The 26,267-nt window shown below is 36.2% G+C and overlaps 1 protein-coding gene and 1 long non-coding RNA gene across 2 annotated transcripts; both read left to right on the top strand.

The window, feature by feature from the left end:
* The first annotated feature begins 561 nt into the window (after positions 1-561).
* On the top strand, positions 562-1,739 carry LOC141301080 (uncharacterized). Its single transcript, XR_012342099.1, has 3 exons — positions 562-1,026; positions 1,423-1,487; positions 1,591-1,739. It is a non-coding gene; the product is annotated as an uncharacterized lncRNA (long non-coding RNA).
* A 3,247-nt stretch (positions 1,740-4,986) lies between these two features.
* Positions 4,987-24,122, top strand: LOC141301799 (beta-1,4 N-acetylgalactosaminyltransferase 2). The gene is made up of 11 exons (XM_073831992.1): positions 4,987-5,237; positions 6,748-6,804; positions 6,895-7,032; positions 7,108-7,214; positions 10,571-10,608; positions 11,187-11,367; positions 16,753-16,839; positions 17,697-17,878; positions 20,223-20,366; positions 21,136-21,361; positions 21,667-24,122. The coding sequence occupies exons 1-11, from the start codon at positions 5,125-5,127 to the stop codon at positions 21,846-21,848; spliced, it is 1,455 nt and encodes a 484-aa protein (XP_073688093.1). The 5' UTR covers positions 4,987-5,124; the 3' UTR covers positions 21,849-24,122.
* Positions 24,123-26,267: the final 2,145 nt, after the last annotated feature.

Below are 26,267 nucleotides of genomic sequence, written 5' to 3'. Positions count from 1 at the left end.
AGCATTTTTCCACTCCAGACATTGATGTTGAAGGCAGGTCTGACAGGTTATTGATATATGTGGCTTTCCAGTGAAGTGAGTAAGTTTTGGACATTATTCATGCAACCTGGTCAGAATGTGTAAAAAAAAAAAAAAAAAAAATTACAGAAATTAAAATGTGTAAAAAAAATCTTTATGAATCCAATCATGAGCACACTACCACATTAAGCGCATTTTTATTTCAGCGGCTATTTGCACTAAGTGGAAATAGCATATTAGCGATAGATGCTGTTTACACTAAGGGCAAATAGCCATAGATGCTACTGCGACAGTTGTTAGTGCAACTGGCAGATATTTGCACCTCATTATTGTAGTACATTATAAAAGGGTATGCAATAATGGCGTATTGAGTTTAAATTATAATTTTTATTAAAATTATACAATTGATGCCGCCTTATTGGGACAATAAGCCCTCCCTAACACCCCTACACTGTTAGACATTTCTGTAATTTCTACAGTTTTTTACTGTATATCTCCCAGTATAAAACAGCAAATTCCCTTTAAAGTAAATAACTGTAATTCCCATTGCATCATGGGAATTTTCTGTGACGTCAAACACCACATACAGAGACTAACTGTATTTTTAAAAATTGAGGTATACTACTGTATTTGTGGTAACGACCTCTTTGGCGCCACTACATTGAGATAATTCTTTTCCTCATTTCTTACATTTTGACTGACAGGACTTTTCACCACAGGAGTTTATCCTTCGTTTTAGAAACAGTGCAAGTGGAACAGCGTATTTAGAGTACTACTGAACTTCAAAAATATACTGGGGCATCAGTTTACTGTCCTGCATCTATTGTGGATCGTTTCACGGATTATAATGGTTTCTATACTGTCTTTTGTCGCGTCGCGCCGTTCGCGTCTGAGGACACGGAACCAGCGAGGCAGCGCCGGGGGTTTCCCCCGGGGAATGAACCCGCGAGCGGGAGAGTTCCGGAGAGCATCTGCGCTGTGTATTGACGCACCTTACAAGTAAGCAAGGTAAAATATATATATATATTTGTTATTTGTATGTCTGTTTGTGTGTGGTTTGTCAGATTTTTGCCCAACAGTTTAACCTAGTAACATTTTCTCGTCAACATTATGGTACATAAACTTTACCACGGTAAACTGCGCTGTACTTTCAATTAACAAACGACGCTGTCAGCTTATTAAATGACCAAATTAAATTATTTTAACGCGCAAAGCATAATCTTATTTTAACAGTAAGTTAGCTAATGTAAAATTTTGTTAAGGTCAGGTGTTATGTAATGTTCAGCAGTAGTTGAGAATACAAAATCGTATGTTAACTATAACGTTATGTTAAACAAATGTTTTATGACTAGCTGTCTTTTTAAATTGAATTTAATATTTAGTGCATTTTGTGTGTGTTTAAAGGCAACTCAAATGAAGCATCACAGAGGACAAGAGCAGGTTACCCACGCTGGGACTAATTATTCATGGTAAGATAATAACTTCACTATGATTTTGAGAGGTTTGTGTATTCCATATAGGGGTTTGTCTTTTACAAATGTGTAATTTCTTTTTTTCTTTTTTTTTTTTCAGGGAACAAATTTCTCTGTGTAACAAAGTGGACGGTGAGCAAAGGTGACCTATGTTTTGGAGCAGCACCTGGAATGCCATTTGATGGGAGAAAGAGTGAAGATGCAGTGTTCCAGCATTGGAATATTTTTTTTCTGTGTTTCAGTGTTATATATGCAATGTTTAAATAAAGAATTTGATATTTTGGAATAATTGTGTCTGTTTGAATTGAATATCAGTAGTAACTATAAAATTAATTATATATAAAAATTATAAAATTTAATTAAATCTATATACAAAACAATGAATTACAATACTATATGTCAGTACATTACTACAGTACCTTACTGTAAACTGAAATACAGTTGGGTACTGTAAATCCTAATTACAGTAACTTACTGGCAACAGTGTTGCCAGTAAGTTACTGTAAAAACCCTTTGAAATGTCTAACAGTGTACCCTAACCCCAACCAATACTTTATTTTTAACTTTTCAGTTATGTTCTTCATTTTCATTGAAAATGAATGCCTTTCCAATATCATATGAGATTTGAAAAGGGAGAAAAACGTTTGCCAGAAGGTAGCGTCGAAAAGAGCAAATCAGTCGATTTATCCTCTGCGCCACTGGAGCTGAAAATTAATGACCATCTTTTGTAGTGTTGACTATCCCAATCACACATTGGTGGGTGGAATTAGTGTAAATAGCCACTGCCAACAAGAACCTTATTTGTCTTAAAGGTTCCACAAAGAACCTTTAACATCTGAAGAACCTTTTAAAGCACCTTTATTATGGACTCTCAAACAGTGTACCAGAATCTTAGAGTCAATGTGAATTCATTTTAAAGTTATGTTTTTCATACTATTTATTTAATTTCATATTCATTCCAGCATTAGGGTCAAGTTAAAACAACAGTACATGAAAAATGAACAACGTCTGTCCTATAAAGCTAAAGTACAAATACAACATTACAAGGAAGTTGTTAGATGTATTTCCCCCTGACAAGACATCCTTTTTGTTTGGTAACCAGAATTAGTTAACATAGATTTCTGCCTGGTATAAAAATGGTTCAAGTTTTGTCTGCGATCCAAAAGCGGTCAGAAATTAGTCTGAAACCAGTTTCTAGAAAGTCTAATGAACAGATTCTCCAGCCGACGATATTTGCATCCTGGAGCGCTCCAGGAAAAGATCATTGCGATAACAAGACGCTCTTAACAAATGTGATGTTTACATTACTGTTAAATGTATCTATGTTTACACTATATCAATATTACATCAAGCTGCAACAGATAGTAGACTACAGAAATTGTGTGTCTAGGCTGAAAGTGACAATTTTCCTGAAGGTTTTTATTTTTTCTGAGAGCATCCTGCTGTCATTTCTAATGTCTTAATTTAAACTCACTGAATATTTTAGCCTTCTTAAATATCTTTCATATTCTGTTTTTACTGTTTTTAAATATTATAAAATATTATGTTTATATTATATTTAATATTATGATGACCTCCCTAAAGAAGGCTTGATCCTTCCTGAAGGATGTCAAAACAAGCTGTTGGGTGAACATAGAAAGTAGCATCCTAATATATAAAGACATGAGACATTTCTAGCTCTGATTTTGAATTGTAAATTTGATCACCCCCTGAAATGGGTCAGACCATTAACATTACCTAAGTCAGAGGTTCTCAACTCTGGCCCTCGAGGTCCACTTTCCTGCAGAGTTTACCTCCAACCTTGATCAAACTCACCTGCCTGTAACTTTCTAGTAATGATGAAGAGCTTGATTAGCTTGTTCAGGTGTGTTTGATTAGGGTTGGAGCTAAACTCTGCAGGAAAATGGACCTCGAGGGCCAGAGTTGAGAACTCCTGTCCTAAGTAGTTGAATTAAATACGCTTTCAAAACGGCGCTCATTTAGAGACCTGGACGGAGAAAGAACATCATACTGGCGTTTAAAATGCATACACGATAAACTTGGCCCTTTTTAATTCTGCTAAACTTGAACAAGACGCCCCAAAATTACAGTATCGGTAAAAAGTCTTATCTTACAAAAAAAAAAATAATAATAAACAGTACCGCCGCTCCCTATACGCAGAGTACGCAGTCTGCGTAGGGCACCAAGTCCCAGGGGGGCACCATACCAGCTGCTCAAAAAAATTGTTTTTATATATTATAATAATAAATTAATATTAATAATATACATATACAAATAAACAAAAATATAAACGTATATATTGCATTTGAGTAGGCTGGTAAGCACACGTGATGACGCGCAGCATTTGCGCCGCGAGGCGCCCTCACCTCTTGTTTACAGCTGCCTATTTGGCCAAGATGATGATAATAATTGATGAACAATATGCCTGGTCCTGGAAAGAGACATCAACAGTCCGGCGCCGAGAAACGAAAGAAAAAAAAGCCCGTGCATCACTTTCAGGTACGTTCATAATCCTGTGAAACTTTATTTTATTCTGTCGACGTTAATGTGTTTTAATGTCGGTAATAATTTCACGACTAACGTGTCTTTCGTAATATGAATGCAAGCAGATCTAAGTAAACAAAATTACTTAAAATGCATTATATTAAAACACAGAGGCAATTATGATTATTGATTAATAATGACCATATGGTGTCATTAAATAACAGTGTTAAAATACATAATCTAATACAATATTAACAGTTTACATTACAATTTTAATAGAAATGCCTGAAAAGGACACAAGGCCTGGTAAATGCAGTTGTTATACTTACATGATGATCGAATTCCTTGTTTAATATTGACCAAACATTTAATTAAAATATCCATAATCTTTCCTATCATTTCCTCAACAAAAACATGTGGACATCATAACCCTTGTTTGCTTTATTGTCAAAACTGCCACATGTACAGTGCATACAAGAGTTTTGAAGTTTCATTTCTCTCACACCCTTGGTGCAAACAGGTAAAAAACACAGAATAAAAATATATAACAAAAAATACAGACAAATACAAATTATATATTCTATAAAACACAATTTACAAGTATGGATATGATAGAAAGATAGATAAAAAGGCAGATAACCATGGTTTTATCATAGTAAAACTACTTAATTTCCTTTTGTATGATTCTGAGACTATTAAATCAATCAGACAACTGTATTAATAAAATCATAACTATTGGAGGTAACTCTTTGTTGTTGATATTCTATTTTGGCCCCTATAGTAGGTGTTTTTTTTATTACTTTATTTTTACTTTCGTAATATTTGGGGGAGGGGGCACAACAGTAAACTTATGCTTAGGGCACCCATTTGGCCAGCAGCGGCCCTGATAATAAATAAATAAAAAATAAAAAAATGGCGCAGGCTGTTTTGGGTACCTAGCTCCGAACAGCGACATCCCTCCTCTAGAGTCTGTCACTCCCTTCATTCACCTGCTGTTGTTCAACAGGTAACATCCTGTACAGGATTTGAAGCATGGCTTTTTCGACGCTTATTAGCGTAATTTGAGTTTCAGAGTTTCATTTTGATGTACATATAGATCGCTATAGATTGTATAAATCTATTACATTGTTTTAAACGTGAAGATTTAATCATGCACGGATGCCGCAGAACTTTCTTCATCGTCATTCTTTTCATGTGCTTCCTTTTCGCGTTATTTTATATTGACGGGGATTTTTGGACTAAAACTTCACCACGGATAATGAGGTAAGTGCCTCGTACATCAGTGCTTTTGTTGTCATGACCAAATGTATTTCGATTGATTTAGTCAAATAAAATCATATTTGTGACTCTGGAACACAAAACCAGTTATAGAGGTCTCTTTTTTTGAAAGATTGAGATTCATACATTAAAAAAGCAGATTAAAATAAGCTTCCCATTGGTGTATGGTTTGTTAGGATAGGACAACATTTAGCTGAGATACAACTATTTGAAAATCTCTGGAATCTGAGTGTGCAAGCAAATCTAAATACGGAGAAAATTGCCTTCAAAGTTTTTACTAATGCATAATACTAATCAAAAAGTTTTGATATATTTACAGTAGGAAATTTACAGAATACCTTAATGGAACATGCTCTTTACTTAATATCCTAAAGATTTTTGGCATAAAAGAAAAATGTATAACTTTGACCCACACAATGTATTTTTGGCTATTGCTACAAATATACCCGTACTTAAGATTGCTGGTTTTGTGGTCATATTTCTGACTTGGATGAATCCAATAATGTTAACACATGAAACACATTTTTAAGGCAGGGATTTTAAAAGTTAATATACTACGTCCTCTTTTCTCTTGACATGTCCTCGTTTTGGGAAAAAAATGCGTCTGGCCTGGATTCCTAAATCCCCCAATATATCCAGCATTCGGCTTTTGCTTTCTAGTAGCCATTTATTGTGTGCGTTTTTGTATTAAAGCCTTGCGCGAGACTGTTTTCTTAATCCCGCTCCCGCAAACATTCTGATATTGAATATAAATTTCGCGCATCACGGAGTCTCTATCAATATGCGAAGTATTTAAATCGCTTTAGATGCAGTTCGCGTTGGATGAAGGGTTGCCAAATCCGCATTTTTTTTTTCACGGAATAATGATGATTTTCTCCCGTGGGTTAAAAGTTTGAAATATTGCTCAAATTCCATTAGACTGAAATGCTTGTATTGAAACATTTTGCATTGTACCTTTGATAATACTGTGGTGGGAAGCTTTTTAGCTGTGTTTATGATCAATCTGCATAATGGTGACTGTCAAATAGTTTTGGTTTTGGACCCTTTTAGTTTTGAAAACTAAAATATGGTCACCCTTAATATAGGCTGCAGAAATAATTTGTGTATGGACAGTGTAACTTTATTCCTCTTCATTATGAGAATACTTAACGTAAACAATTTAATAAAACATTTAATTTTAATTCCAGCTTTATGGGAAGCAAGCTAAAGCATCGGTGCACGATGAATGAACAACACCCTATTAAGCAAATAAAACGCTATGTACCTAACAAAGAAGGATGTTAGATCGTACAGACAACAGCAAAAATGTATTAACTGTTTACAATTATTTTTTTTTATCCTGTAGTCTACCCAAAACCAGTTAACATAGAGTTCTTCCTGGTATAAAGATAGCTCAAGATCTGTTTGCAATCCAAAAGTGGTCAGATTTGAGTCTGAATATGCAAATATGCATGCAAATTCTACTCAAATGAGTTTTTTCCCCCACTCACACTAGTTTCTCGAGATTCTCAAGTTGCCACAGTGAGCAGATCCCAGACTTTCCCAAACCAAAGTAAGTAGATCCGTCTCCTTTTGATGAGCTTCCCTGAAGTGTTAACTTCCTTGTTTCTGATTTTTATCTATTGTTTGTTGACCGTCTCAGTATCGGGCCTTTTCACAATGACAATCCAACACCCTGTACCTGCCAAAACACTCAGCCAGCAAACCAGTATGTGCCAAAAGATGAGCTGGAGGATCTGCATAAACGCCGGGCAGAAGAGTTTAGACAACACCAGATCAGGTTACTCACAACTCGTCTGACTCAGTGATACCTCTAACTAAATGAACCATTTTAAAATTATGGCATGTCTTTCAGATCAGGGAAAGAAAATGACGTTCTTATTCTCGTCCCTGCCAACACCCCGCTCCAGTATCCAATGAGAGGATTCAGAGTGACTCCAATGAATAAAACACTCATTCCTGGTGAGTCTGATTGCTGTTCATCCTTTATTTGATTTCTAATGATCTCAAATGCGTCTTCAGAAGGTTATAGAGAGACATGCACTACTTGTCAAAAGTTTAGAATAATTAAGAGTTTTCGAGGGTTTTTGAATGCAATCTCTTATTCTCACCAAAGCTGCATTTATTTATAAATAATATAGTAAAATCAGTGATGTATTTAAATATTATTACAATTTAAAAGAACTGTTTTCTATTTAACCATATAAAAAAAAAAAAAAAAAAATATATATATATATATATATATATATATATATATATATATTTAAAATCACTCTAATATGCTAATTTGCTGTCATTAAAATGTTTAGGGTAAGTGAGATTTAAAAAGTTTTAAAAAATTTAAAAGCAAGGGAGTAATGAATTTATTAAAAGTGAAAGTAACAACTATATCATATGTTATTTTGAACTGCAATAGTATTTCACAATATTGCTGTATTTTTGATCAAAAGAATGCAGCTTTGGAGAGAAAAAGTGTTTTATTTTAAAAACATTAAATGTCTTCAAATTCTAATTATTCCAAACGTTTGACTGTTAGTATATGGGCCATTCTACAGAATTTGATCTAAAAACCAAGTTGGAAACATCTTGTAAAAAATGTCTTTTTACACAAATTTTGTGTGTATGCAAATTATATAATAAGCAAGGTACACATTTCTAGTAATTGTGCAGTTAATTCTCATTTTATATTTTCAGAAAGTTTGGGAATATTTATATCTCTTCCCAAATTTGTCACTACTGAAACACAGTATATAATGTATAATTGCCCAGGTCCTGTGGCAAGCCCAAAATCATCAGCCCTCCAGCAGCATGCGTGACTTTTGGTATGAGGTTATTGTGCTGATATGCCCTTTAGGTTTTTACCAAACTTGGAACTTTGCAGACCTAAACTGTGCTGTCATGTTTTTTTTAGATAGAAGAGGCTTTGTTTTTGCCAAGCCTTCTAAACATGCCATTTTTGTCCCATATTTTTCTAACGGTATTGTCATGAACTGTACTGAGGCCTATAGAGGCTGAGGTGTAGTTCTTGGGTTGTCTGCCATTTCTCTGAGCATTACACGGGCTGATCTTGGGGTGAATTTTCTGTCTTTTTTAAATGTCTTCCACTTGTGAATAAACTTCAGATTGTTTGGACATGGCCGTATTACTCTTCTCAGATTGATGGCGGCAACAAATGCTTCTCTAAGATGATTGCTAATGTCTTACCTCCTTGGCATTGTGTTAACACACACCTGAAGGCTCCATATCAGCAAACTGCCAAAGCTTATGCTTTTATAGAGGCGCTCAGACTGGCTGATGATCAGTTAATCAAAGGTATTTGATTAGCAGTGCTTGACTGTTATTTACCCTCTTAATTCCAGTGCTAACAATAAGGGTTTCCTAACTTTGTCACACATGGCCTTTCCATTTTGGCTTTATTTTTGTTCAATAAATAATGACAATTTGTGCAATTTGTCACGTGTTGTTGTTCATCTGAGGTTTTATTTTCCAAATTTTAAGACCAGCCCAAGGACCAGATATGGAAAACCATAGAATTCAATAGGGTGTCCTAACTTTTTCACATGACTGTATATTAAGCTTACTGATATTTTAAATATTATCAGGGGTTTAATAGATAATAAAATGATCTTAGTAAACATCCAAGATTTGAATACATAAATGCTTTACAAACAGTGCCTTGCAAAAGTATTCATACCCCTTCATTTTTTTTTTTTACACGTTTTGTTGCGGCATTATGTTAAACTGCTTTAAATTACTTTTTTCCCCCACATCAATCTACATCTCATACACCATAATGACAAAGCACAAAACAAAACCTTGCAAATTTATTAGAAATAAAAACTGAAAAGAAAAGATCCCGAAGTATTCATACCCTTTTCAGGGACACTCGAAATTTAGCCCAGGAGCATTCATATTGCTTCTAGATTTTGCTACACTTCGAGCGGAGTTAAACTGTGGCAAATTCATTTGAATGATTCTGATTTAGAAAGGCACACACCTCTCAGAAAAGGTCTAACAGCTGAAAATGCATATCAGAGCGAAAACCAAGTCCTGAGGTCAAGATAACTGCCTGTAGAGCTCAGTGAAAGACGTTAGGCATTAAGGCAATGATCTAGGGAAGAGTTCAGAAAAAAATCTGCTGCATTGAAGGTTCACAGAAGCATGTAGCCTCCATTATCCATAATGGAAGACGATTGGAACAACTAGGACTCTAGAAAATGTCTGCCAGGCCCCATCCAAGCTGACAGAACTTGAGAGGTAAAAGGTGAGGCAAAGAATGGCAGATAATTTCCAAATGCATGTGTAAAGCTTGTCACATCATACCCAAAGTGACCTGAGGCTGTAAATGTGCTTGTCACAGAGTGATCCTGTGACTGGGACACTATGAACTTATCCACACCCTTACCTCATGAGTAAACATACAGCATATCACTCTACACGGTCTAAATGCCGGCACTGATAACATCTGAACTGGACTGTTGTAAGGTGCTTGTGTTAGTCTGGATCAGAGTATTGTGTGGCTATTGTTTATGGTTTAAGTATAGTGTTGTGTGTTTTTGTGTTTTGTTTATGTTGTAGCTGTGTTATGTTTTATGTATTTTTAGAGCATATAAATGCTCTAAATTATAGATCTCTGTGATCCAGGAAGGGGAGGGGCCATAACTATAAGATGGCTGCCAGAGCTCAATAGAGGGGAGGTGGTGTGTGGTGCTACGGGTGGCTCCGGCCTTTTTTTTTTTTTTGAATGCCCTCACAGTTGCAGTGAGAGGTGTTGCCAAAGTGCAGTTTTGTTTTTGTTTACGGTTTCAGTTTTTGTTTTCAGTTCTATTCTGTTGCTTGTTTGATTTCACCTCTGCACTTGTAAATAAAATCCACTTCTCACTGCACAGTGCTTCAACTATGTCTATGTGCTGAGTTAAGGGTATGAATACTTATGCAATGTACTTATTTCAGTGATTTATTTTTAAATTAATACATTTGTAAAATTAGCAAATCTGGTTTTTGCTTTGTCATTATTATGGTGTATGGACTGTAAATTGATGTGGGGAAAAACTAATTTAAAGCAGTTTAACATAATGCTGCAACAAAACAAAATGTGAAAAAATGAAGGGGTATGAATACTTTTGCAAGGCACTGTAAATGTGTTTTTTTTTTTTTTGGTTGTGGGACAACAGTTTGCACCAATTCTGTAGAATGGCCTATATATGAATAAAAATCATATTCATTTAGGTGTTGCTTTTATTGTTAAGGATTAAATTCAAATGCATGACATTAATGCACTTTTATCTGTATTAATTAAAGAAATGTATTTATTCAAGGTCTAGCACTGCAAACACAAAAGAGAGCGGTTTACAAGGTTTGTCCTGCTGAATATGGTTTTCTCACTAAAGGTGGTGGTTTTTTTTGGTTTATTTCAGATGGTCACTGTATTTGGGTCTGCTGGTTTTCCTTCTTTTGACTGATGCTTTATGATCTTTTGATCAAAAATAGTTAATATGGGTGTTTTTTTATTGGTCTAATTCTGGTTTCAGGTTTCTCTTTCTAATTTACCCTACATTGGGTTAGTCCATCAATTAATTCTCTTGTGCTTCATTCCCACCCTTCTAAATTATGTTGCACTGATAAGGAGTTATTACAAACTAAGACTGTTTATCTGTGCTATCTTACAATCAATATATAGTAAATCTAAGTTAAAGTGTTGCCTATGTAACCAGTTAAAACTTAAAGTGGTATTAAAATGTATGGAAAGTGGAGTCTTAAAAAGGTCTTTAAAATTATTACATTTAACTTCATGATTCCTGTATATACCCTGGAGTAACGGCTCACTACCAGTTACAAAAGACACTGTAACAGTTTGTCACAGGCAATTCATTGCATGAAGTCAGCAAGTGTGACGTGTATAAAATGAGCTCACATGATATGAAACCTTTCCAGGTGTCTCTAAGGGTGCAGAAAGGAGTGCTCTCAGTGCTGAATGTTCAGGAGGGAGAGAAGGTGGATGGCCAGAATGAGAAACATCTGAACATCTCATCCAGCAGCCTCCAACAGCTCAATGACCTGCTGAGCAGACTGACCTACACCAGCAGCAGCTACCACATCAAGACCGAAGACCTCGGTATGCACAGTAACATGTGACTTTAAACGATAGTTCACCTAAATTTCAGTATTGTTTACTGTCATGTCTTTCTAAACCTGTTTAGATTTCTTCTGCGGAACATGATTTTTTAGAAAATTGGGGTCAAAAAATGATTTGGGGCTTGTCTAAATCCCCACACTGCAGACTTTGACCACTTGTCTACTTACATGACATATTACCTGAAATAGATCTGTCAGTTACTCATAATTTATTTAAATCTTCTTTGAATAAGTGCTTGCCGTTTTTCACGTTTATGTGCACTCTGCGTAAAGGGAGCACAAATGTCTAATGTAAGCAAACATATGTTATAACTGCAAACCAACAATTTTACCTCTTCATAAAGTTTTGTCAATTGTTTTGTTTATTGGTCTAATTCTTCCAACAGCTTACTACCAGTTACAAAAGACACTGTAACAGTGTGTCACAGGCAATTAGTTGCATTTTTCAGTCATTTCTTACGTTTTCCCTTGACTTCATTCTGGCCCGCCATCTAGTGGTGATTTTTTTCTGGCCCGATGCCAAACCTACTTGCCGACCGTGGTTTACATCAAGGATACGCAGAAAAAATATGGGCAGCCACGCCATCGTTTTCAAAAGTTGTTTTGGTCTGTTTACACTGAAATCCAACCTTGGAGTTTTCAAACTAAAATGGTCTGCTGCATTTTCAGAAGTCTTAATTTTCGCGGGTCGAAAACGCCGGAGTAGTGTTAACACCTGAACCAGCTGATTAATCTCTTAGATAGCACTTAATAATTACGGACAGCTGTGTTGGAGCAGGGCTAGAACTAAAGTCTGCAGGTAGGTAGATCTCCAGGAACAGGATTGGGCAGCCCTGAATCTAGATGAACAGAAATCTGCTTTCTCTGTCAGGGTCAGTGTTGTTTTCGTCAACGATGACGATGACGAAATAATTTCGTTGACGCCACTTTTTTTCATGACGATAACGAGACGTTGACGAGATAAAAATGGCTCGTTGATGACTAAAACATGACGAGACGTGTGTGAGTTTTCGTTGACGAGACGAGAATAGACGAAAATGTTAGTGGGTGGTCCGTCAGACGTTTCAAATGCATGACATTTCTGCTTATTGTGCATGCCAAGGCACAGGGCAATGTGCTTAAGTTATCAATACCCGGGTTTTGCCTGGTTACTGGCAGGAAAATGCAAATGTGGGTGTTTGGACAATATAGTCACATGGAGCATTATATTATATATTATTTATATTATATCCAATATTATTATATTATATTGGACCCCATTGTATTATACTTTTTTTTGTTGTTGAGTTTTTCAGAATAATCTGCATACACAGTAATGGGTAAAGTATAAACAGTGTACAATATTTAAGGGAGAGTGTGATCTAATTCAAAACAATATTACAGTACCATCATGTAAGGATACATAGTTGACTTAAAATCAATGCAAAGACAGTTCAAAGGAATTTCCCACAGCTTCTGAAATGACATGAAGTTTTAATAATATTAGCTGTTTTAGAGGCTATGTCAACTGCCGGTGATTTGTCCATATCTGGATTAAGGTAACAATTAAAATCACCCGCCAGAATTACATTGTTACAGTCAAGATACGCTATTTTATTATAAACCTGAGCAATGTAATCTTCATCATATATATTTGGGGCATATATATTTGCTATCACAACCTCCTCTCCATACAATAGGCCCTTTATTATGACCGTTCTACCTTCAATATCAGAATAGTTTGTTTGTAATTGAAATGGTACGTTTTTGTGGATCAAAATTATTACCCCGCGTTTCTCAGCCGAATTTTTGATGTTCAAGGTCGTTCAAATGGGTTTCTTGTAATAAAGCAATATTAATTTTATTCCCCAAAATATTTAAGATCTTCTTCCGATTAACAACATTGTTGACACCTTTTACAATTCAGGTACGTATCCCTATGTTGGAGTTATAAGTACTACTCATTGATAATTATATTACCAATTAGATATGTATGTATTAATTGTTTTAAAATGTACACACTGAAAAAAAAGTAAAAGCATAAGAGTAAATGGGTAAGAAGGTAAACCACAACCGCTTGAAACATGAAAACTAACAAAACCAAGAAACCTGCGTGAAAACAGAACTGTGCAGGTGTACAATAAGCTCTCAACCCCAAACACAAACGGGGGATATGACAGCATAGAAACAAAAAAACACTGCATTTGTGAACCTCTCACATTCGCCGACTGATCTTCTCAGACATATAGCGAAACAGAGAGGTAACAGCGTGGGAGTCTCCTACTCATAAGTTCGTGGCACGTCATAAATCAAAGTTGTGTCGATAGTGCTCCAAGCCAAACAGGCTAATGTTTATCACAGTAATCCTATGCATTATTTACATACTGTAGTAGTGCGCGTTCCATACATCATAAGTACCTGCCAGGGGATGTTATGTTTGTTGAGTTGTTTCCAAGAAGGGGTTCACCTCTGTGGTCGTAGACAGGTATGTGTCCTTACCGGCTGCGCTGAACACTCTTATAATGGCAGGGTAAATGAAGGCATATTTGAATCATGCTTCCTGCAATCTTCATTGGGCCTCCGCCGTCTCCGCTCTCTTCTTCTGCACGCCAGCCGAGAAATCTTGAAAAAATTGACACTTTTTTTCAACTCAATACAGAGGTCACCCAAACGTCTCGCTGCTTCTAGGATCAGTCTTTTGTCTTTATAATTGTGCAGTGGAACGATCATGGATCTAGCTCTCTAATGTTCTCCTTCGTTTCTCAGTGGTCTGGTACACTGCGCTCTATTCAGTCTGATCCGTCCGTCCTTTGCGTTCACGTTCAATGTGGTTGGAATCCAAGTCTCAAAAAAAGCTATCAGGTCGCCCCCCCTCAGTGCCCTCTTTGAAACCAACAATTCTGATATTCTGACACCGACTATTTTCAAGGTCTTCCATACGTTCAAGTGCTTTTTGCAGGGATGACTCGATAGATCTAAGGCAGGTTGAGCTGTTAAAGGAATAGTTCACCCAAAAATGTAAATTTGATGTTTATCTGATTACCCACAGGGCATCCAAGATGTAGGTGACTTTGTTTCTTCAGTAGAACACAAACGAAGATTTTTAACTCAAACCGTTGCAGTCTGTTAGTCATATGATGGCAGTGAATGGGCACCAAACCTTTTAAAGTAAAAAAATCATGAACAGACAAATCCAAATTAAACCCTGCAGCTTGTGACGATACAGTGATGTCCTAAGACACGAAACGATCGTTTTTTGCGAGAAACTGAACAGTATTGATATAATTTTTTTTACCTTTGATACACAGCAGTGTCCAACAACTGTCCTGAGCAGGAGCTCAGCATCCGACGCGTTACATGTGTAGGTGCTCTGGCGTAGTATACGCAAATGCTGGAAGCATGTATACGACACTCATGCTGTGTCCGAAATTGCATACTGCCTCATTTAAATTTGAACGTACTTCCCGACCGTTAAAAAAGTAAGTTCTATATAGTATGAATATGGGTAGTATGAATGGAATTCGGACGTACTACATCCGCCACTTGAAAAGAGCCGCGTCTCCGCTTTCCAACCATTTTTCGAATATGACGACTACTCTCCCGGATGGGATAGGAAAGTGTCCATGGTATGTGTACTGCAGAATTCGGCAGGAGCAGTAGGTCATCTGGGTTCTTCTCGCCTACTGTATTTCGAATACTATGAATTTGGACATACTACTCACCTCGCATACTGTTTTTCGCATACTATGTAGTAGGGAAGTATGTGATTTTCGGACGCAGCATCATTGTTTACACAGTGCACAGAGATTGTGGGTATAGCAGCTATTCAAAATGGTAATTATTTGCGCTTATCCCAATTCAAAGCTAAAAGATTACATTTGCTTGCGCAAACTCATCCGGGACTGTTGACTTTTCACAGATTTTCCCCTTCCGACGTTTGCGTATACTACTCCAGAGCATGTACACAGGTAACGCGCCGGATGCTGAGCTCGTGCTCAGGACAGTTGGACATTGCTGTGTATCAAAGGTAAAAAATTATATCAATACTGTTCAGTTTCTCGCAAAAAACTATTGTTTCGTGTCTTAGGACATCAATGTATCATCACAAGTCGTAGGGTTTAATTTGGATTTGTCTGTGCATTTTTTTTACTGTTAAAGATTTGGTGCCCATTTACTGCCATTATAAAAGACTTCAACGGTATGAGTTAAAAATCTTCGTTTGTGTTCTACTGAAGAAACAAAGTCACTTACATCTTGTATACCCTGGGGGTAAGCAGATAAACATCAAATTTTCATTTTTGGGTGAACTATCCCTTTAACTTGATTATCCTTGAGGTCGGATATTCTCTGCTCGGCCTCTATGACTCTCTTGATCATACTGTCCAGCTTGCCTGATATCTCGGAAATTGGATCGTGTATCGCCTGTAACTTCTTTTCAAGAACAATCGACACCTTTTCGACGATACAGTTAACTGCATCTCCCGATAACACAGCTTCGTTAGAAGCAGTTGGGTCTGGGTTGTCGCCATCTCGCTCTGCGAGATATAGCGCTCTTGTTCTGGCGTGTATTTCTTCTAGCCTGTTTGCTAGTAGAATCTGTTTGTGACCAAAAGGCGTCGAGGGACATCCTGATCACTTTATCCTGAAGTGTGCAATCTTTAAACAATTAGGACGACTGTTTCGTAAGAAATTCAGCTATACGGCGAGGAGCTCGGTCAGAGTAGTTTACTTTCAGAACAAAAATTTACAGATAATGTACTCACCCCCTTGTCATCCAAGATGTTCATGTCTTTCTTTCTTCAGTCATAAGGAAATTCTGTTTTTTAAGGAAAACATTTCAGGATTTCTCTCCATATAATGGACTTCTCTCCATATAATGGACTTCTAATGCAGCTTCAAAGGGCTCTAAGCGATCATAGCTGAGGAAAGAAGGGTCTTATCTAGCAAAACAATCAGCATTTTCTAAAAAAAATTACAATTTATATACTGTTTAACCTCAAGTGCTCGTCTTGTCTAGCTCTGTGTGTACTCTGTGCAGAGATTAAAAAGTATATAAGTTGTAAATGTTTTTAGAAAATAACTGATCGTTTTGCTAGATAAGACTCTTCTTCCTTGGCTGGGATCATTTAGAGCCATTTGAAGCTGCATTTAAACTGCATTTTGGAAGTTCATTATATGGAGAGAAATCCTAAAATCATTTCTTTACGACTGAAGAAAGAAAGACATGAACATCTTGGATGACAAGGGGGTGAGTACATTATCTGTTAATTTTTGTTCTGAAAGTGAACTACTCCTTTAAAGCATCACGTGACCCCCCTGTATTATACTTTTTTTATTAAACATTAATCTGAATTTACTGACTTTATATATGCATTCATTTCTTTAGCTTACTTCACTTTTGAGAACCATGAGGTCATATTCCCGATCGAGATCAGACGTTTGTCAGTTCCTGTTTTGTTTGATCCAGGAAAAGGTGAGCTTAAATACTCATACTTACACTGAAAAAAATATTTTTACATTGTAAAAATCAAATAAATAAATAAAATGATACAACTACTACTACTAATTTGTGAAATTTATGGTAAATAAACAAAAAAAAAATCTGTAATAACCATAAAAACACAGGTAATATATATAAAGTCATATAATGGTCGAAGTTCATGCACATAAATGCAACACTTTACTATAAGGTATCATTTGTTAACATTTGTTAATGTATAAACTAACAGGAACGAACAATGAACAATACATGTCAAACATTAATGTCGAGCTCTGTTATGAAATTTAAGTCCAGGTAAGATTTCTTCAAAAGATTTTTCAAAGTGTTTGTATTATTCACTTTTCATTTAATTTTAGTTCTGTCATGACAACTCTCTGAAAAATTTAGCATGGTAATGGATATGACGATGTTATTGCTGTAGTTGCAGATTATTGCTGCTGCTGCAAGCAAGTACAGAACTTGCTAGTGCCAAAACATATGGCAATACAATGCTGTGAGTATTTAAGACACACTGCTGCTGCACAAATAGCATAAAATAACCCGTAGCAGATCTATGCAGGTGGAGCTGGGGAAGGTGGAGGGTTTCAGAGGAAACTAAATAGCTGCAAGCTGCAAGTTCATTGGTTGGGTATGCAATATGTACCAATTAGCTTGTGCCAAGTCGTATAATTGTGATATCATCAGTTACGTTAACGACCGGTCAGCCTGCGCCATCTAGAGTTTCATGGCAGAACTAGGTATTTTTAGTCATTTTGTTATGTGCTTTTGTCATTTTTTTAATCACAGTATGTGTATCATGTGAACATAATTGTCTTTCTCTCTCTCCATAGATGTGAACTCACAGGTGACAGTACTAGTTAAAGCATTTTTGCGATACAAAGAACTAAATGTCCTCATCAACAGTATCCGCTGGAACTATCCAAAAATAAAGATCATAGTTGCGGATGACAGTCTGAACCCAGAAAAGGTGGTCGGGGACAATATAGAGCACTACATAATGCCCCCAGCACAGGTACAAATGTCAGCTTTTTAAAACTGAATGTTCTAGATGTTCATGATTTAATGCACATACTTATTTACATTTCAAATTTGCACATAACATACCTGTACATACTAATTTGTCTATTTTGTATATTATTCTTTTATTATCTGTCTCGTCTTATCACTGTGGAGCCTGTGTCACTAAAACAAATTCCTTGTACAGTGTGTCACAAAAATTTCAGCAACCATTTTAGTATATCTTCTCAAGGGACAATACTATAGAAATGAAACTTGGATATATTTTAGAGTAGTCAATGTGCAGCTTGTATAGCAGTATAGATAGTATAGATTTATTGCCCCCTGAAAATTACTTAACATACAGCCATTATTGTCAAAATAGCAACAAAAGTGAGTACTTGTCCAAAATGTCAATATATGTGACCCTGGACCACAAAACCAGTCTTAAGTCGCTGGGGTATATTTGTAGCAATAGCCAAAAATACATTGCATGGGTCAAAAAATTTTATTTTTATTTTATGCCAAAACCATTAAGAAATTAAGTAAAGTTCATGTTCCATGAAGATTTTTTGTAAAATTCCTACTGTAAACATATCAAAATGTAATTTTTGATTTGTAATATGCATTGTTAAGAACCTAATTTGGACAACTTTAAAGGCGATTTTCTCAGTCTTTTTGATTTTTTTGCATCCTTAGATTTCTGATTTCAAATAGATGTATCTCAGTCAAATATTGTCCTATCCTAACAAACCATACATCAATAGAAAGCTTATTTATTGAGCTTCCATATGATGTATAAATCTCAGTTTTGTCAAATTTAACCTTATGACTGGTTTTGTGGTCCAGGGTCACATATTGTGTTAGCACCAATTGTTATCTGGCACTGCCTTAATCATCCTGGGCATAGAATTGACCAGAGCTGCACAGGTTGTTGTTGGGATCCTCTTAAACTCCTCTATAATGACATCACAAGCTGCTGGTTGTTAGACACATGGTGCTTCTCCATCTTCCACTTGAGGATGCCCAACAGGTGCTTAATAGGGTTCAGGTCTGGAGACATACTTGGCCACCCCATCACCTTCACCTTCAGCTTTCTTTAGCAAGGCAGTTGTCATCTTGGTGGTGTGATTGGGATCGATATCATGTTGGAAAACTGCCGTTCTGCCTAGTTTCTGGGGGTAAGCCATCATGTTCTGCTTCAGAATGTACAGTACATGATGGAATCCATGCTTTCCTCAATTAATTGCAGCTCCCCAGTACCAGCAGCAATCATGCAGCCCCAGAACATGATGCTACCACCACCATGCTTGACTTGGCAATTTTCTTGGTACTCCTCACCAGGGCATCGCCACACATACTGGACACCATCTGAGCCAAACAAGTTTATCTTACAGTCTCATCAGACCACAGGACATGGTTCCAGTAATTCATGCTCTTGGACAGGTTGTCTTCAGCAAACTGTTTGCAGGCTTTCTTGTGAACCAGCTTCAGTAGAGGCTTCCTTCTGGGATGACGCCTATGTAGACCGACTTGTTGCAGTGTGCGGCGTATGGTCTGAGCACTGACAAGCTGACCTTCTACTTCTGCAACCTTTAAAGCAATGCTGGCAGCACTCATGCATCTGTTTTTTGAAGCCAGGTTCTGCACCTGACGCACAGAACGAGTGTTTAACTTCGTTGATCGACCCTTGCAAGGCCTGTTCCGAATGAAACCCATCTTGGAAAGCCTCTGTATGACCCTGACCACTCTAGTGTAACTCGGTTTCAGGGTGTTACTGAACCTCTAATAGTCTTGGCCATCTTTGTGGAGAGCAAGAACTCTAATTCTCAAATCCTCAGAGAGTTCTTTGCCATGAGATGCCATGTTGAACATCCAGTGTTCAGTATGAGAGAATTGTACTTAAAGCACAATTTAACTGCTTTTATACAAGATACGCAACTTTGTATGATCCTGTCAAGCAGACAAAAACATAAACATGATGAATAGGACATGTGGCTTTGCATGGTTAAACAACATACTGCTGTTATCACTTAGGGTGTACTTACTTTTGTTGCCAGCTATTTTGACAATAATGGCTGTATGTTGAGTTATTTTCAGAGGTCAGTAAATCTATACTGCTATACAAGCTGCACATTGACTACTCTAAAATATATCCAAGTTTCATTCCTATAGTATTGTCCCCTGAGAAGATGTACTAAAATGGTTGCTGAAATGTGAGGGGTGTACTCACTTTTGTGAGATACTCTATGTGCAAACATACCTGGCAATAAAGCTCATTCTGATTTTGATGTTAATTCTAGTAATCTTGTTATCTTGAAGTATAAAGGTTACTTGATTTAATTGTTTGGCTTTTGCAGGGCTGGTTTGCAGGCAGAAATCTAGCAGTGTCACAGGTCACCACCAAGTACTTCCTGTGGGTGGATGATGACTTTGTTTTCCTCAATGAGACACATATTGAGAGCTTTGTGAAAATTATGGAAGCCGTTCCTGAACTAGATGTGGTAATGATTTCAATTCTGTCATCTCTGTGAATATATAAATATATAAACAAATTTAAGACTGTTTCCTCACCAAAGCTGCATTTATTTAAAAAAATAAATAAATAAATAAAAACAGTAATATTGTGCTGAACAGCAATATTATTACAATTTAAAATAGCTGTTTTTTTTATTTGAATTTGTTTTAGGATGTAAATTATTCCTGTGATGCAAACCCTGGTGAAAAAAACAGCTAAAACCAGCCTAGGCTGGTTGGCTGGTTTTAGCTGGTCAACCAGCCTGGTTTTAGCTGGTCATAGCTGGAAGGCAGGCTGGTTTTAGAGGGGGTTTGGCCACTTTTCCAGCCTGGCCAGGCTGGTCTTAGCTGGTCAGGCTGGGAAACCACCAGCTAAAACCAGCCTAACCAGCCTGGCCAGGCTGGGAGACCAGCTTAAACCAGCTACTTCCAGCTTAAACCAGCTAAGACCAGCCAACCAGCCTAGGCTGGTATTAGCTGTTTTTTTTCAGCAGGGAAGCTGAAATTTTAGCATCATTACTCCAGTCTTCATTGTCACATGATCCTTCAGAGATCATTCTGATATGCTGATTTGTTGCTCAAGAAACATTTCTTATTATTATCAGTGTTGAAAATAGTTGTGCTGCCTAATATTGTTTTGGAAATTAGTTTTATTGTTTCCAATAAAGATCTTACCAGATCTTATTTTTATGTTTGCGAAAGACCTTGGCTGATTATGACCTCCCTTTTTGTTTATTCTCTCTCTCTCTCCACCAGGTTGGTGGTCAGGTGGGAAAAAATCAGTTTTCCTTCAAGTTGCAATACGAGGAAGGGAGCAGTGAGGAAGGCGGCTGTATCACACGTGTCAGTCGTACCCACGCACCCCTGCCAGGTTTCGACAGCTGCTTCTTTGCAGATGGAGTCGTCAACTACTTTCTGGCCCGGACAGAGGCTGTGCGGAGGGTCGGTTTTGACCCAGTTCTTAAAAGAGTGGCCCACACTGGTAAGTGGACTTCAAAACATTCACATCAGATGAAGTCACCCGATTCACCTACCTAAAGTAAAACAATACATTTTGACATTTTATATTCTTCCATTGTTATAAAGTGACTAATGGTATCCAGGCTTAGGTCATAAAGTCAATACAGACAATCGTGACTTACTGTCCAAGGACAAAAGAAACTGACATATGTAAATGGGGCTTTTTTATGATCCATGGTCAACAATCCATGGAAATGTCATGGAGATAAGTGCTTGATCAACAAAAATAAGAGTCTGTTTTCTATTTGTTTTCTCAACTATGTACAGAATTCTTCATTGACGGACTTGGAGATTTATTAGTTGTCACCTGCAAAGGTCTGAAAATCGGTCACCAAAAACACAGTACCACAAACAAGTATGGTTCTTTCAGGCATCCTCCAAAAAGTGATTCACAGAAGAAAATGACCCACCATTTTTTCAAGAACCATTTGAAATGCATCAAATACTAAGGAGTATTTCAGGTGAAATATGCCATTTACTCTACAAGTCAAAGATTTAGATCTGCTCAATCATATGTAAGCTTGTTTTTGACGTGGAATAATTACTACTTGTCACAATTCAGATTTTTTTTCTTCACAAATCTGATTTTACACAGTAAAAGTAATTTAGAAATTTTTTTTTTTTGCCGTTTTGACCTATTTTCTCAGAATTAGGTTTAAATCTCTTTAAAACTTTTTTCTTTTTTTAAAGAAGTCTCTTTTGCTCACCAATCCTGCATTTATTTGAAAGTACAGCAAAAACAGTAAAAGAAAAGTAAATATTTTTGCTATTTAGAATAACAGCTTTCTATTTGAATATATTTTAAAATGTCATTTATTCCTTTGATTTTAAGCTGAATTTTTAGCATCATTACTCCAGTCAAACAGTCCTTTAGAAATCATTCTAATATTCTGATTTACTGCTCAAAAACCATTTTTATTATTATGATTATTATTATGTTGAAAACAGCTGAGTATTTTTTTTCAGGTTTCTTTGATGAATAGAAAGTTCAGAAGAACAGCATTTATCTGAAATAGAAATCTTTTGTAACACTATAAATGTCTTTATCATCACTTTTGATCATTTTAAAGCATTCTTGCTAAATAAAGTGTTAATTTCTATAATTTCATCCCCGTTATTTCAGATAAATGCTGATCTTTGGATCTTTCTATTCATCAAAGTATCATGAAAAAAATGTACTCAACTGTTTTAAAATATTGATAATAATAATAGGTTTATGCTAATAATAAAAAATGTTTGTTGAACAGCAAATCAGCATATTAGAATGATTTCTGAAGGATCATGTGATACTGAAAACTAGAGTGATGATGCTAAAAATTCAGCTTTGAAATCACAGGAATAAATTACATTTGAATGTATATTCAAATAGAAAGCAGTTCTTTTAAAAAGTAATAATATTTCAAAATTGCACTGTTTTTGCTGTACTTTGAATCAAATAAATGCAGGCTTGGTGAGCAGAAGTGACTTCTTTAAAAACATTCAAAATCTAAATGTTCACAAACTTTTGACTGGTAGTTTATATCTCACAATTTTAGTTTTTTAGTTACAGTTTTTAAAAATTGCAATTTTGTTTCACACAATTCTCAAAATTCAAAGAAAAAAGTAAAAAAAAAATCACCTTTTTAATTTTTCAGTTCCTCAAAATTATAGAAGAACAGAAATGGAAGAATGAGAATTATTTAGTGACTAAAACATGTTAACTAAACTTAAATCTTTTTTTTTTTTTTTTTGGATTCCTATTCACTGTAAACTTTAACTCAAATCATGCATCCTGGGATGTTTTTTAAACACTGTTGAAGCAGTTTACATGTATGTTGACTGGTTTGCACTTTTTACATGAAATTTAATTTGTACCTATGAAGTAATATGAGTTGGAACTGGTTACTAAAGATCATTTGAGATGTTCATGTGAGTAATGATCTCAGGGTAAAGAGTGTGAAAATTATGGTGTTACATTTATTTGGTCTTATTATTATCTAGTTCTTAGAGGCTTTTGATGGAGTGGTGTGGAGCGTACAAAACCGTACGCTGCTAAATACGGTTGTAAACATTAGTTTATAAAACTCAACAGGTTATGCTGAGATTTGGTCGATTTTATATTGTAACATTTTTAAATATTATTACTTGTTTTTAGAACATTCAAATGTAATGTTTCTAAAAAAAATTCCAAAAGTAAATACGAAATACTAACAAAGAACATTCTCTTAGGCTGATGATACAAGGAGCAAATTGTTGCTTGAGCACTTTTCCATTGAGAATAGTTAACGCATTTCTATCTGGATAATTTAGATTGGTCGTGTCTCACCTGGTTTCCCATTGACGGCAACATTGCTCAAAAAGTTGCCCATGTATCATCAGCCTTAATGTTCACGTAACCTGAAATGTTTTTAAAACATTTGAAAACTGTTTTAAATGTTCAGACTCAGGGAACATTCATTAAAGTTTATATAACCTAATTGGAATGTTAGCAAAGTGTTCTTGGAACATGCTGAAGTGTTGCACTTCTTGTAAATCAACTGCATTTCTGTTTACATGCTTGAGGCCAAAAAAAAAAAACTGACTATGTTTTTAATACAAATTAATGGTGTAGCCTGCATATTATTTATGTATTTGTATGAGTGTCAGATTTGTATTTTATTGTTTAAAATCTACAGGACTGAAAAGTCTGTTGCCTGGACCGTCTTTCTGTTCAAACTGTTGTCACTTTTAATAAACTACACTGTTGTGCCAATAAAGAGTCAATTGCTCTGTGTTTTTTTTTTTTTTAGAAAATTATGTATCCGTTTATATTCATGAACAGAAAGTTGTTAGCTTATGTATTCTATTTGTGCTACAATGATAAATAACATTTTTCAATATTAAACAGCATAACGTACTGTTTTTCTACAGCTAAACAAACTAAAAGGGAATGACTCTGGAAGCCTCGCACATTCAGGTTACGAATTACCACACTCGCGTTTACGTTAAAAAATGTATATTGCCCTTAGACTGTGGCTGTCATATGCTTACAAATGCAGCTTTACTGAGCTCAATAGCTCAGATATGAATGGAACGCTATTGGCTATTCAAAAGAAGTGGGCGGGGCTGCACAATATGCTCCTGTTTCGGGCTGGGCTGCACAATATGTTCTGGTTTCGGGCTGGGCTGCACAATATGTTCTGGTTTCGGGCTGGGCTGCACAATATGTTCCTGTTTCGGGCTGGGCTGCACAATATGTTCTGGTTTCAGTTAAAATTATGTCACCACATTTTTAAGTGGTATTAATTGTCAATGTATATTCAGAAAACGAGAATAATCACTATTAGTGTAAAACGCTGTTCTATTATGTTTTTAAAACATAATTCTGCTATGCAATTTAAAAGACAATAATGGTCATTCTAACGCATTTCTAACTATATAAAATATAACGTGATTTTGCAGGAATTGTCATCAGGCGCTAAAAATAATACCCGTTAGAAGTCAATTGAACCAATACCATAACTCGGGGTCCTATAATCAGTGTTGTTTTTGACAACCATCTTAGATTTAGTCTTAGTCTTAGTCTTTTGGACTAAAATGCTTCTTAGTTTTAGTCAAATTTTAGTCACTTCTATATGTGATAGTTTTAGTCCAATTTTAGTCGACGAAAAGTCAAAAAGGTTTTAGTCTAGTTTTAGTCAAAAAAAGGGAAAAAAGTAGTCTTTTAACAAAGTAATGTAGGTCAGTAAGTATTTTGCTGTTGGGTAGTGTCACTTAAGTTCTGAAAATAGCAGATCTATAGTTCAACACAATGTGAGCTTCTGGATCGACTATTTTCACCAATAATTACAATAATGAAGGAATGTTTTAGAACATAAAAGACAAACAAGGATGGAATGCTAAAACGGCTTGCCATAGTATAGCAAAGAGTATTTAATGCTAAAACGGCTTGCCATAGCGTCAGATACTTTTTAAGTTTTAATTGGCATGCACAATAAGCGGAAATGTCATGCATTTTAAACGTCTGACGGACCACCCACTAACATTTTCGTCTATTCTCGTCTCGTCAACGAAAACTCACACAAGTCTCGTCATGTTTTAGTCATCAACGAGCCATTTTTATCTCGTCATCGTCATCGTTGACGAAAACAACACTGCCTATAATGGAGACCCGATTCCGGATGGGGACTGGATTTCTCATGACACCGGTCGTGACAGCACTGAGATTCCTTCTCCATTGGCAATGGCTGGCATTTTCCACATTTGCGCCACCACGTCTCGTTTGAACGCGGTCTGCCCGAAGCTTGTGGCGCCGCCGCCGCGGGTCTTTAGTTCCGCATTTTCATAACAATAAACACAGGTCACAAGTCAACACGGGCACATTTCTTTGATTCAGCCAGCTGCATATCACGCCGAGAGTAAAATTTTGACTTGAATCCAAAAATCCGCAGCTAAATTAAAGCAGCTCGGTAGCTCAGTGCGTTCATTGCTGTCTCGTCATAGCACCACTATTTTTAGCGCGTGTTCGAAACCCGTGACAAACACACTTATTTGTTTATTTTTCGTATTTCAGCCGCTACGGGCGATCATACCAATAATTTATCATCTTTACAAGAATATCAAAAACTTGTAATGAGTAAGTGTGCGTTTATTAGACAGCTTAACATCACGTCAATTTGTGCTTTCAGAATCGGCGAATCTGCAGCGTTTGGTCCATCACATCTAGCGCGGAGTACCTGAATCAGGAAGTTGGTCACCAGATAACACGGTAACCAGTTAAACCGTAACACCGGAAACGTAGGCTACTGCGGTTCGGAACCATAAAAACAATTTTGCGGGTTTAAAATGTTGCCGCGGGTTATTGGTTTGACATACCGCATATTTGACTGAAATACTGTACTGAAATATTT

Source organism: Garra rufa, chromosome 25 (assembly GCF_049309525.1).
Source record: "Garra rufa chromosome 25, GarRuf1.0, whole genome shotgun sequence".
In the NCBI taxonomy this organism is placed as follows: Eukaryota; Metazoa; Chordata; class Actinopteri; order Cypriniformes; family Cyprinidae; genus Garra; species Garra rufa.
This window is presented reverse-complemented; position numbering and strand designations above follow the sequence as displayed.